General features: G+C 37.8%; 1 protein-coding gene across 2 annotated transcripts in view; it reads right to left on the minus strand.

Annotated features, from left to right (window-relative positions):
• Window positions 1-341: 341 nt before the first annotated feature.
• The window catches only part of Zp3r (zona pellucida 3 receptor), a 30,786-nt gene continuing 16,280 nt past the window's right edge, over window positions 342-14,847 (minus strand). For both annotated transcript variants that reach the window (XM_063239629.1, NM_001173027.1), the window contains 3 exon segments: window positions 12,545-12,745; window positions 1,224-1,399; window positions 342-721 (listed from right to left, as the gene is read on the minus strand). In XM_063239629.1, the coding sequence (XP_063095699.1) occupies window positions 521-721; window positions 1,224-1,399; window positions 12,545-12,745 (578 nt within the window). In that variant the 3' untranslated portion in view covers window positions 342-520.

A 14,847-nucleotide genomic window follows, 5' to 3' on the forward strand; every position in this document is an offset into this window, starting at 1 on the left:
AACCAATCTGTGCTATCAAAGTGAGAATAATGGGTGGCCAGAAGGGGGCACCAAAGGCCCTGTATGATTTCAGTGTCATTCTTTTTCTATGATTTCTATTGAGCCCTATTGGCTAGAATAGACAGGTTTTAGACATGAGAGACATGCAATAAAAGCATTTAGGTGCAAATAAAAGTATGAACTCAGTTGAAATTTTTCTGGTTTCCATTCTTTCCTAGACAATAAAGAAAAAAAATAAAGGAAAGTTAATTTCAGACTTGTTAAGCAGTGGGTTTGTGTTATGGGAATCATATTTATGTGACATACTGGCCAGAATGACAACACAGCAAGCGAGTTTGATAAACAATAATTTATATAACCAGCACGAGTGCAATAGACCTTTGAATCACAAGTTACAACACCAGTAATTATACATTTTCAGTAACAATAATCACATGAATTTTTTCCAACTGCAGAAACTTACTGATATGAGTAATGCTACTTCATGACAAGTGGAGTTGGTAAATGGGAATTCTGTATGTTAATGTAAAGCTGAAGTCAACTGCTTCATTTCTTTTTTGGAAAATTTCTCCTGGATCTTCACGTACTTCTCCTTCTCCAATTGCTCAATCTCCAGAGACAGCTTATACACTTCCAGGGCCATTTTCACATCAGAGGGGTTTGGGAGGCACTCCAGAAGCTTTCTGCCAGCAGCCACTTGCTTGCATTCTTCAGGGACCTCCTAAAGGTGATTTAAAGAAGTGAGCAGGAAGATATAGTGCATCTGCAGAGGAATCACCGTAAAAATGTGGACAGATGGAGGAAGAGCAGGAGGCAGAGGACACCACCTTCCAGGGGGTGTTTTCCTGTGGGTCAATCCAGTTCTGCTGCAAGGCACAGAAAGCATAGATCTGTGCAGGGGCCTGGGCAGCCAAAGGATGGTTCTATGGACTAACAGAAATGGAGCAAATATGGAATACTGTGTTGACTGAGGGGATCAGGAGACATGGGTCTCAAGGGGCCGTGAAGTCTAGGATTTGTTTCAGCTCTTATGGTACTATGAGAACAATTGCCTCTCGTAACCCACGGCTGTGCTTCCAGGTTGAAAGTGATCATTTTGATCAATTACTTAGATATCCTGACAAAAGTCAGAATTCACTAGTGTTGGCTAGGACAGAGCTTTGGAGAAGACTGCTCCTGTTAGGGTTTAACAACACAGAACTGCCCTGAATTGTGCCACTTACCCACTCACACTTGGGTATTTCTGGAGTCCATGTTCTGTTCTCCGAGCAAATGATATTTTGGGGACCAACCACCTCATAGCCAGAGTCACAGTGGATGGTGACATTTTCCGTTTCAGTATAGTGATCCTTCTCCACAGATAGCTTTCCATTTAGTATATCTGGTTTCAGACACACAGCTATGAAGGAAACATTTGAAATATTCAATTTTTTTAATAAAAGAGCATCAAAACAGCATTTGAGGGCTGGGAATTTAGCTTAGCAGCACAAACACCTGTCTGGCAAGCACAAGTCATGAGTTCAATTCCTGGTACCAAAAAAGGAAAAAAAAAACAAAACAGCACTGGATAATGACAAGGATGGGAAACTTTGCTCATACTTACACTCAGATTGTGCAAGTTATCATCTTTTTCACATCAATGATAATTCTAATAATCATAATTAACATTTACTGAGTGACTACTATATGTGTATCTGTATGGTAAGTTTTTCACCTGGCTTATCTCATATAGTCCTTTTTAATGTAACCAAAAATGTTAAAAATCTTCTCAGTGCCATATCATTTTTAAGGGATAGAGTCTGTGCTCCCAGATCAATGCCCACATTCTTATTTGTGTGTGACCTTAGGTATATGCTTCTCATTGCATGGGCTTAATCGAAACACTGGTGTTTGTTAGCTAAACAGTGAAGGCATCATACTCAATGATGAATCAGAACCTTTTTTTGACTTATCATGTTTCTCCTTCAGGAGAACCACCAGGAGGGTCAGCACATCATCAAAAGTGAGAATGCAAAGGTCACAGAAAAATGGTGAGCACCATGTGGCTTTAGTAGAGATTTCCAACGCTGACTTGGGAATTGATATTTGAGATTCTTCTTTCTTGAGCAGTTGAAAAGAACTCAAGACTCTCATGAAAACTTTACCAGAGGTGAAAAACATTCTCGGCTAAAAGACATTGTCTCTAGACTTTCTTGGAAAATATACAACAATGTAGTAGTGATTGCCATCCCAGGGAATGAGACTAGTAGATGCTTCTAGGACTTTGGAGTGGGAAGTAAAATTCATTTTTAATGTATTCATCAATGGATTTCTAAAGTTTACCATTCATGGTTTAAATATCCTGAGTAAGTAAATAAAAGGCAAAATTTAGATAATCTTTATCAAACAGAAAACATTACTTTCAAAACTTTTTAACTTTATCTTCATTGAACCGTGAATGGTGCTGAAGTTTACCTTTTTAATCTGACACTGAAAAGGCTGAGGTAGCCAGCAAAAGAACTTGCAGGAGACGTAGAAAATTGAACAAAAAAATGCCCACACATTCAAATGTAGCCTCAGGATAAGGAGGTGGCTTAGTGCATTATCTGGTGCTATAAGGGAATACTACAGCCCTGGTGCTTAAAAGTTCCAAACAATAGGACCTGGTAAATGGCTGCAGTGTAATAGGGTAGAGGGTGAATGGACAGCCGCAAGAGATACAGAACTCACTGACGCCACTTCTGTAATCTCCTGCTCTCAGGATCACTAATCCATTCCCCCAAGGAGAGCATCAATCTGTTCTTGAGCTCTCTCTACCACATCCTAACTGCCTTTTACATCTTTGCCTCGTAATACTATTGTACTGGGGGTTTCAATCTAAGGACCCTGGGAGAGTTACACATTTAAATCCACAGCATGCTGCTACTGGCCTCTAAAGTTCACTGCTTTCTCTCAATACCAATCACATTTATTCCATCCTAGAAGTCCTAAAGTATTAACTTGTTCCATCTTAAAATTTCAAAGTATGTGTTATCCTGTAGCAAATTCCATCTGTGAGCCCATGAAATACAAGTAAGTTATCTGTTTCAAATATGATGGTAGGACCAGTGTATGTCATTCCAAAAGGAAGAAGTGGATATAAGGATTATTATATCCCATGTAAATGTGTAAGTGGTAGTTTCACTTCCATAATTCTGCTAGACCTTTCCCTATCTTTAGAATCCCTGACATCTATGCCAAAATGACAGTTTCTGGCCTGAGACTCAAGGCTTTTTGACCCACATCTTGAAATCTAGATAAAGGATATGATGCTCCCAAAGTTCTTGAATTCCACACATCTTCAGAATTAGCAGCACATAGATACCTCCCAGATTTACGGCCTGTACCTTGCAGAGAAGTAGCCTGAGTTTAATCTGGGCCCGTGTGAGCATGGCTAGATAGCCAGGTGGCCAGCACTGGAATGTGGGCATCAGAGACCAAAGTATCTCAGGGCAGTAAAATGGTGGTGGGTGTGGGAAGACAACTCCCCAAAATATTCTGCCTTGCTAGCGATGTGAGCCTGTGATGGGAAGAGAAGTCTTGCTATCTGTGGAATGTTTCTGAGGCCCACTGTCCTGCTCTCCCCTCTATGCAAACTGATCTCCTTAGCAAATAGTCCATTTGACCACAACTTTGGTTCTCACTCCTGAAAATGATCTTTCATTCTCTACACATGACCAAGCTGAAACTTTTCCAAATCTTTCCGGTCAGCTTCCCTTTTAATTATAAATTGTCTTTAAATCATTCCCCTGTGCCTTCATCTGTGTGTGTGTGTGTGTGTGTGTGTGTGTGTGTGTGTGGTTAGAGACACTCAGGAGGCTGAATGCTTAGCTGTTTAGTTGTTTCTTCTACCAGGTATTATAGTTCATCACTCTTAAATTCCAACTTCTATAAGCCCTCATTAACAGATACAGTTCTGCAAATCTCTTCACAACTTTATAGTGAGAATGGACTTTATTCAAGTTCACAAACTTTGTTCTTTATTTCCATCTGGAACCTGATCAGAATGGCTTTTGTTGTTCATATCTCTTACATTTTCATCATTACTGCTTGAGCAGTCACCACAGAGTTCCAGACTCTTGCTCATCTTTTCATGTATTCTGGGCCCCCACCAGAATCAGTCTTTGTAGTCAGCTCCAAATATCCTTTCATATTTTCAGGTATTCGCCATAGCAACAACCCCATTTCTCAGTAGCAATGTTCTGGTTTCATTTTCTGTTGCTATTCCTGAATTCCACACACTGGGGAATTTAGTTTAATTTAATTTATTTATTTATTTTGTATTTTTTGGAACTAGGGATTGAACTCATGCCCACATGCTTGCAAGGTAGGTGCTTATGCCACTGAGCTAAATCACTGGCCCTTTAATTTTAAATAAAAGTTACTTTAGCATGGTTCTGGAGATTAAGAAGCCCAAAGGCATGACACCAACATCTGGCATGCACTTTGGTGCTCCATCATAACGTGATAGTAGGTAAAAGAGTGACTGACAGTGAGCCAGCAAGAGAAAACAGAGCCTATTCAGTTCACCTGTATGACTCACTTACCTGATAACTCAGCCATTCCTGTGATAATGGAATTAATCATGTCAGGAGCCCTCCTTCCCTCAGACCCATTCACCCTGTCTATAATTCCCCTCTTCACTATCTGTTGCAACGAGTCTTAACCCATGAATCTCTTGGTGACATCCTCAAACTATAGCAGGAAGTACTGAAAAAAAATTCTTATACTGTCCATAAACTTTGGGTGGTTAACTACCAACTTGATAGTAAGATAGAAGAAAAAATATGAGTTCTTAGTTTCAAATTAACATGACACTCCCAAGTCTCGTTATTTTTAGAAGACACAAATTATTTTCGCATTCTGAACTTGACAAAGCTCAAAAATGTCTACCGTTTTCCAGATAAGCGTTTATGCCACTGAACTAAATCCCTGGCCCCCCGTCTACCGTTTTCAAGCCAAGCATCAGAAGAACTTAGTGGAAGGAAAGCAACTTCAGTTGAAGGAATTCTCCCGTCTTACAGAAATTTTTGCTTTATTTTTTAAAAATATGATTATTGAAAATTTTTACCACATGAGGAAATTGCAAAAATTTTGCTATAAAAGGGTGAATTCAGACCCAGAGTCATGTTATATTAAAACTATTCTCAATGAACATCAAGCCAACTATAAGAAATATTCATCTGTTTAAACTCTCTCCAATTTTCCCATAAATTCAGCACCATAAAGGCATAATTACTGTATGTTAAACAATGACTTTAGCATTGAAATAAGAACTGTGAAATGATGAGTAGTTACACCACAAGAACATGGTCTCAAGTCTCACAAATTCATATACAGAAACCTCCAAGGAATTAAGAGCCTTAGAAGTTAGAGGAGGTCCTTTGTTGAAGAATGATTTCCTCAAAAGATTGAGACTAGGTGAAAGAATTTTAAGTGCTATATTTATAAAGATAAAAGAACAAGCATGTTTAACAATCTGTGGACATTTGGGCAAAAACACCCTTGTTGACTTTTTCATGGATCCTTCTATTTTACCAAATAAGCCAGCTCATCTTTCTCAAGTATAATATACTGCATATTTACACTTCTCTATATTTTACCTTTGGGATTGTACTTTTAATTTTGTATGCTTTTACCTTCTCTATTCATTCTCTGAAGTCTCACTTTCTCTGTGAAGCCTTCTTTGACTACTCTACAACCCAATGACTCTTCTTCCCTTTTGCAGGTCTTGTTCGCAGTAGTTTTCTTGGGATTATTTACTGAGTTGCTGTTATGCAGGTCCTGCTTAAACCTCACAACAACCAGGAAGTAGATATTATCATCATGTGTACTTTGTGGATGACAGAATTAAGGCTTAAGGGGTTAAGTACACCGAATCATGTGACACCTCTATTAAGTGTCAAGAGTGGGATTAGATTCTGGCCAAGTTGATGTGCTCTTTACAACTCCATTTTGTTCCCTAGCAGTTCTTTAGCTCCCATGGACTATATGGAGTGCAGTCTTCTCTCCACATTTTGACCTCAAGGATCATGACTTGTTCCATTTTATGTCTCTATCAACCAGTTTTTTGTTATGAACATTGGTAGCAACATGAAATTTTTATCTGTAAGACTAGACTTCATGTATAATTTTTTTAAAAATTCCTTTAAAATGCTCCATTAGACAAGAATTTATATTTTTTAACACAAAAATTACACATGTATTTATGCTATGATTTGAATTAGGTTTCAGAGAAAAATGAACTAAATGAATGGCTGAGCCATGTTAACCTGTTATGGTAAAATGTCAAAAAACAAGTGTATTTGGAGAGCAAAATCTATAGAAGGAAGATTTTAGAAACATTATTGAAAAGAGACTTCTGGAAAGATGGCAGAGCAGTAAACAGCAGCTAATCAGCCTCTCTGAGAGTCAGAATCCAGACACTGGAGTAAAACAGCTTGAGGGGAAAAAAGAAGGAGGAAGGTGAATTCTTAGAGAACAAGAAAGATCTAAAGGGAGAATTGGAGTCCACAGGGAAAGTGAAGGGATAGACCTAAACATAGAAAAAAGAGGTGGCAAACTGCAGTTTCTCCCTGACTCCTGGTTCTTCAGATACACAGGGAGGGTGGGTGACACCTGCACAGATAAACACACCAGTGGAATGGAGCAGTGGATGCTGTGAGCTGCAGCAGTGATGAATGCCCCTGTCCAAGTGGTCAAACGGCACTGGAAGGAGCAGCCAACTGAACACAGGACTTAGAACAGTTGTGCATCAGCTTCCTTTCCGGCCTTCCAGTAACTGAGTGAGGTGCAACCTTGGGAGACATCTAAGGTCAGGCTGGCAAGAGACCCCTAGAGTGTTGTGGATAAACAACACAGGACCCAACAGCACAACCAAAGGCCAGGATCAGTCTGAACTTCTGTGGAGTTCCTATTCCTGCTGCAATCAAAGCTTGTACCTAAGATTTAATGTGGCAAATTGACAGTTACTACAGTTTGACATTTTCTAGACTGTGCTTGATGCTACTGTTACTGATTGTACTACTTTAGCAAAGGTGACATAGTTGTTGTAATCAGTTGTTCTGCCTTTTATAGAAAAGAAAGAATAGAATATAGATTTTGGGGGAGTCATAAAAAATACTTTAGTCCAGTACTGAAGAACTGGCTACTAGGCCAAATATGCAGCAGCTTCTCACCCCTAATAAATTGGAGGTATGGGATCTTGGGACAGACTCAAAAGCTCTTTGCACCTAGAAAACATCTCTGAAAAGTAGCTATATGCTAAGAAGGTCTTGAGGCTGATTGTAAAGCTACATACCACAAGCAATTTACAAGCTCAATGCAGAAAGCAAATTTTAAAAATACAAAATGAGGCCTCTAGCTTACCCAAGGCAAATTCAGGGGGCATTGAGGTGGCAGAAGTCAAAAGCCACCAACTTGAACTTTCTTAAATGACAGCAGTGGAAATAACAAAGCAAATGAGTGAGGCTCTAAAAACAAGTCAGAAATAGTTTCACAGATAACTAAAGAGATGATGAGCATAATGAAGGATATAGTTGGTGAATCTAGAGTATACACAAATAAAAAATAGAGGAGCTTCAGAAAGTGATAGAAAATGGAAATCATAAATGCCCAACAAAGGAAAGAACTGGATTCCTTGAAACAGAGTCAAATAGATGTCATGGAGATTAAAAATTCTATTGAAAATTTATGCAACAGAATCAACAAATGTGAGGACAGACTATCAAACCTAAAAGACAGATTTTCAGTTTGTGATCATCACATGAAAGGCCCCTTAAAAATAGCAAAGGGCCATGCAAAAAAATCAGTCCAGGACTCGGGATATAGTTCAGCGGTACAGCACCTGCATGGCAAGCACAAGATCCTGAGTTTGATACCCGGTACCCTAAAAAAACAAACAAAAATGCATTTTATCAGAAAAAATCAATACAAATGTTGCTAGATAATGCAAAGAAGAATAACATAAGATTGACTGGAATCAATGAAAACATAAGAAGATAGTATAAATGCATAAAAAAATCAGTTCACAGAACTAATGGTAGAAATCTTCCCAATCTTGAAAAAAGAATTGGACATACAAATTAGTGAGGCATATAGAACTCCAATAAGCAATGATCAGAAAATACTACACTAAGGCATATAATAGGATTCCAACAAAGGAACAATATTAAAAGTTGTTTAAGAAAAGAAACAAGTCACCTATAAAGGAAACCCATCAGAATGACAACTGACTTCTCAATATAAACACAGTAGTCAAAGAGAGCTTGAAATGAAGTATTTCAATCCCTAAAAGAAAATAACCTCTTACCAAGATTGATGTACCCTGAAAAATTATCTTTCCAAATTAAAGGAGATACAAGATACCTTCAGGATAAAGAATACCTGAAGCAATTCATGACCACGAAACCAGCACTCCAAAAAGTTCTGAAACCTTTTTATTATTACCAAACTGTCATGATAAAAACAGCATGGTCCTGGCAAAAAGACAAATTTGAGAATCAGTGAAACAGACTAGAAGATGCAGGAATAACTCCAAACACATGAAGCTACTTAAGCTTTGACAAATGGGCCAAATACTGTCCCTGGAAAACTGTAATTCATATGTACCTAGGATCTGTTCATTTCTTATATGTATTACATCTTATTAGAATATAGGTCTTACAGTAGCTATTGATGACCTTCTGGATTTTTGTAGGATTTCACCATTTTCATTCCTAATTGCATTGATTTGAGTCTTCCTTTCCTTTTTTTGATAAGATTGGCTAAAGGTTTTTCTATTTTATTAATCTTCTGAAGAACCAAATCTTTGATTCATTGATTGTTTTTGATTGCTCTCTTAGCCTCCTTTATTCTAATTTTGCTCTAATCTTTATAACTGCTTGTATAAGCTTTGGGCTTAACTCATTCTTCGTTCTGGAAGCCTGTGGTCAACATTAGGTCATTTATGTGAGCTCACTCTAATTTCAGTGTTGTTTCAATTTGCATTTCTTAAATGACCAGTGGTGTTGAACATTTTTTCGTTCAATTATTTGCATTTCATTTCAGGTACTCATTTTGGATTGAGTATTTAAATTTGGAGGTCTGAGTTTTTTTTTTGTTGTTGTTGTTGTTTTTTAGTTTTAGTTTTTAGTTTTTAGTTTTTTTTAGTTCTTGATATGTATTCTAGTCCTTTGAGGAAGAGCTAGAAAAAAATTTTCCTATTCTGTGGGTTGTCTCTTCACTTTGTTTGTGGGTTCGTTTGCTGTGTAAAAACTTTTTAATAAGATGAAATCAGTTATTCTTTGTGATACTTCCTGTGGAATCAGGATTTTGTTTATAAAAAGCCTTTGCCTGTGCTTGTATCTTCAAGAGTTCTACCTATTACGTCTTCCAGTAGATTTAATGTTTTCATTTTAATGTTTAGATCTTTGATTCATTTTGATCTTAGTTTAGGGTGTGGTAAGAAATATGGGTCCACTTTTAAACTTTACCATGTGGAAATCCAGTTTTTCAGCACCATTTACTATAAGCATTTCTAGGCAAATGAATACACTTTGAGACTATACTTTTAAGTGAAATAAATCAGACAAGTGTTTAAATATTGCATTGTTTCTCTTGTGTGAAAAACTAAAATGTAAAGAAGGACAAAAATGTTTGATTGATACTGGAAACTAAGAAACAATGCTCAAATGGGAAGGGAAATGAGGAGAGGAAGTGGAAGGAAAGGAAGAGAAAAGTTTCAAAAAGAATAGAAGGAGAAAAATGGAAATGAAGCTTTTGCAAATGAGGGAAAGAAGGTTTAAAAGGAAGGGAGAGGAATGTGGGGGAAAGAATCAAGCTATATTATGTATAAGTACAAATTCCCTAATGAATGCAATCATTGTATATATCAAAAGAGTACCAGTAAAGTTAATTTAAATAAAAAAGGACTACAAATTTTTAAAATTATTACCCTAGGTCAGGGGACATAGCTCAGTGATAAAGTGCTGGTGTAGCACGCCCTGAGTTCAATGTCTAGTATCAACTAAATAAAAAAAAATTGTAAAAAACAAGCTTTGTCTTATATAAATGCTGCTTTTACTGTACTGTAACAACTCCTGTTGTTACTAGATGACTCATTAATAGAAATGAAAATACCTAGTTAATAAAAATTATTAACTAGGATAGTAAAGAAACTTTTGGACAGAAGGATTTATTAAATTTGGAAAATGTTTCATAGAGGTCACAGAATGAGCAAAAGTCTAAGGCCCTTAAGGCTATTAGCTGAGAATCTGTGATGATGGGCATATGGCATAGAATCTGCTATCCTACCGTTCAATATATTTCCTGAAAGCAAACTGCAGGGCAGATCACTGGGATAGTATGCTAGAGATTCAGCCCAGCCCATCAATTCAAGCAGAGACATCCAGAAAAATGTAGACCCCATGTCCCAGGATGAAATGAATACACTGATTTATTGGCCAGAATCTACATGCATCTGCGCATTCAATACATAGAACACATGAAAAGCCACCAAAGAATAGAAGTAACAGTGAATGCTCCTCACAATGCTAGCGAATCCTTTGTATAATGTACTCTTTCTATTTTCAACTTGATACTTTTGTAGATCAAGGTCTTGCTTCCCAGAACCAGGGACAAAACAACTCCGCAGTGGACACTGAAGCCTTCCACTGCAGCTATGACTTTGATCTGATTGTACTGGGCTCTTCATGCTGTTGCAACAGCTTTGCTATAGGAAATGTTACTACACTAATAGCGCGGTAAACTGTGGTCATAATGAAGAGCTAGGATATCTACCATGTAACTTGGGCAGGAAAGAATAAATGTAGAACTCAAGATACTTACTAGGGCACTTAATGCCCTAAAAATAATATTGAATAGGCCAGTACAAGACACTAGGAAGTCTCATTCATCAGAGATGAAAGAAGAGTTAGCACCTCTAGTAAGAAATCTAAGTCTACTCAGGCACTAACTGGAGGTGAGGAAAATCTAAAATGAATGTAATGAAGGAAGATTACTAAAATCAATTACATCCCCAGGATCACAGGCAATTTACTCCACCAAACCTCTTTACAGCAGTCTTCAAGACATTTCAATCACACACTGCAATAAAGGAACGAAGATACAGTTCAGGGAAATTAACAGGGGGCATGAGTAGGTCCAAGCAGTGCAAAGGATAGATGTGATTGTTTTGCACCCACGTTGTAGTCCATTGGACCACTTCTGATTACAGTGTCACATGGAGCAGACAGTTTTACATAAGCTGAGATTGATACTGCTGAGATTTACAGAAAGCATGTACTGGGAATCTCTCACTTTATCTGCAGCAGATCCTTCTCTACAAGGAAAGGAGCAGAATTGGAGTTTACAGTTACTGTCCTTCATGACAACCTTCAATTAGGGGAAACAGATCAGCAAAATCTCTTGTGTTTCAGAAGCATAATTTAGAAAAGCATTCCAGGGGGCTGGGGATTTAGCTCAGCGGCATAAGCACCTGCCTTGCAAGCAGGCAGTCGTGAGTTCAATCCCTGGTACCGATAAAAACGAAAAAGACAAAAAAAAAAAAAAAAAAAAAGAAAAGCATTCCATAGACTTCTCAGTAGCCACAAAGAATGAGCCCATGGTGTTTACAAAAGTCATTTTCCCCTGCTTTTTACTCCCTCAAGTCTCACTCTTACCACCTAGGATGACCCCCAAAGGTAACTGCTGGTACCTAAGGCACCTAAGTCATTTTCCTCAAGCTTTGCTTATTTATTTATTATTGTCTTTTTGAGACAAGCGTTCGCTATTCAGTTCAGGCTGTCTTTGAGTTCACTTTGTAGCCCAAGCTGGTCTCAAACTCTCAATGATCCTCCTGCCTCAGCTTCTCAAGTGCTGGGATAATAAGAGTGTGCTACTACGCCTGGTTTCCAGTTTTTCTTTTATAATAACCCAAACTATGGTGTCCAGTAATCTCTATCACAGTAAGACGCAAAAAAGCATTCATAAGGATCCACAGTGATGACATTTCCAGTGTCTTACTGTGATCAGAGTCAGGTATTTATGTACTCAGTGTTTTTATCTTTGAAATGTTTTATCATAACAGAAAGGTGGCTCAGCAGGTCAGAGTCAGCGCAAGCAAGGGAAGGCTAACACCAATAACGTGGTTCCATTCTCCCTCTTCCTAACCAAGGCACCACTTCAAGCTACACAGACCACTCTTTCTCCACTCACATAAAAATAGAGGTTTGTGGGATAGTTCTCTTTTCTAAAACCTTTGCCCAAACGGTTGCAAACAATACTTGTAGGAAAAATGAGAAATGAGACTTTTGAAGGGCTTTATCAACTTTACTGTTTTCTTTTACAAGAAATCTCCTATAAGCCCCGTCCCCAACATACCTTGTTTTCGAGCTGTCTGCATGGTGTAAGGGCTGTGTATCCGTGGCCTTCTTCATATAACACCTCTTAAAAAGCAATCCTAAACTCACCTGATTTAAGAAATGTATTCTTTTGCAAAACTATAAGGGCTCCTTGGGAAATAAGGACAATTCCCCTCTAGTCTTACCTGACTCACACGCTGGCATTTTAGGATTCCACATGCCGTCTGCTTGGCAAGAACTCCTTCCATCAGCAGAAATAGGATAATAGCCTTCATCACACATGTAGAAAATATAATCTTCATAGGCATAGACACAGACACCAGTAAAGTCTCTCCTTTCATTTATGATTCTCATTTTCTCCATATTTGGTGTTGGGCAACACACTCCTGACAGATAAAATGTGATCATTGGGTTTAAGAAAATCACCAAAGGGTTGGGGATTTAGCACAATGGCTCAGGCACTTGCCTGGTAAGCGCAAGGTTATGAGTATGATCCCGGTACCAAACAAACAAACAAACAAAAAAAATGCAATAAGAAAATCAGCAAAGAAACACATCTATGGCTAAACCCTTACTCTAACTTATGAAAGATAGCATTAATCAATCTATAGAAATAAAGAGTGGTAGTTACAAAGATTAAGGCAAAGAGGGAAATGGGGAGATGCTGATAGATATATACTATCTATTGTGCTATTATTGCTGACAGTTAAGTTAGATAAAAATTATTAGGCAGTCACAGAGGGATCAAGCCTTCCAAAGAATCAGTGCAATAGAGGAGACACACCAAGACTGTGACTGGGGGAAAATCTGAAGGAAGCCAGGCCTCAAGATGGAGAAGCAATAGCTAGGCCTGCAGGCTTTCTCAGAGTTTAAACAACAGCATAGTTTTTAATTATACTGCAATTAGCACTATCTCGTCTAGTGGACCCAGATAGGCATCAGATACATATGTGGTTGACCAGAAAAGCTGGACCCATACTCCCATCCCTTTCCAAAAATGACTTAGCTCTTTCTATGTCAGAAGTTATGTGACTGGATGTGGTGGCACACACTTATAATCCCAGCACTCAGAATGCTGAGGCAAAGAATCACCGTGAGTTCAAGGTTAGCCTGGGTTACATAAGCAAGCTCAAAGTCAACCTGAACTGCATAATGAGATCCTGTCTCAAAAGGAGGAGGAGGAGAAAGAGGAGGAATAGGAGGGAGAGGAGGAGAAAGAGAAGTAGTTATGAATAAGCTAAAGCTAATGAAACATACCATATACTCTTGTTATGTGCCTCATTTCCAAATTACAATAACGAAATAAATGATCCCTATTGGATCAATATTAGCTAAGAGACTATACTTACAATCCCATAAGTTGATTTTAGTTTGATCCATAGCTATCCATGTTGTTCTTAGTTGTAATTTTTCTCTATAAAAATCCTTGGACAAAAAGCCTCAGTACTAATCCACCTTCAAGATTCCTCCTTCTCTCAGGAGCTTTCTCTCAATAAACCTCCCCAACTCTTAACCTCTTTTATTCTTGAAATCCATCATCCTTTGATATCAAGAGACCTTAGTTCAACTCGTCTGACATCCAACAGGTTGAAAGTTATCTACCCATCACAGTGCAAGATGAATAAATTACAGAAATCTGCTGTGCAACAGTGTCCTGAGTTAATAGCTACAGAATTACACACTGAAAGGGTATATCCATTTTAAAAGTCTTTCAGTGTGCAAGGATTGAAATAGCAGTGACCACATTCTCTGAGAATGTAATAAAAACCTTGATTAGAATTTCTGGATAGATGGGCATAACCAAATCCAAATTATAATAATGAAATAAAAGATTACTCCTTCAATGTGCAAACATGGTCATACACCAACAAGCATCAAGAGTTTTCAGGGGACCATGACTCTCATAATGGACAAAATAATGCCCTGGAAATTGATCATAAAGTGGTGAGTATGTGAAATCTCTCAGAGAATTCAAAATATTTTTAACATGTTCCTACCAGCTTGAACTACCTGTGGTACAGGCATGACTGTCCTAATGAGCAGCTTTACTACTGGTGGTCACTTTTATCAATCTTTTTGCACAAAATTAATAAAAAGTCTATAAGTAGACTAAATCTAGTTAGGTGCTTGAATGTGAAAAATTACTGTCTAGATATAAACACTCCTTGATTAGCAAGATGCCTGTTTAACAACTGTTTGGACTTACAACTGAGGTGTGTCATTCAGACTTATGACCCACTGATTGGATTCACAGCCATCCTTATTTTTGTACAGTTTCACATAACTTTTTTATAGCACTTCAGCATCTTTTGTACGTTGTATGGTACGGTACTGTAATTTTTGCTGGTTGTATTACACAGTACTGTAGTTTTATCTTCTATTACTATACTGCATATAAGAGTTATGCAAGTAAAAATAAGGTGCCAAGTTGGAATTTCCTTTGACGATTTCTTTGTTCTAAATATTGTAATGTATATACTATCTATAA

This window comes from Cavia porcellus, unplaced genomic scaffold, assembly GCF_034190915.1.
Source record: "Cavia porcellus strain 051 isolate PalLab524CR breed Dunkin Hartley unplaced genomic scaffold, mCavPor4.1 scaffold_29, whole genome shotgun sequence".
NCBI classification, from domain to species: Eukaryota; Metazoa; Chordata; class Mammalia; order Rodentia; family Caviidae; genus Cavia; species Cavia porcellus.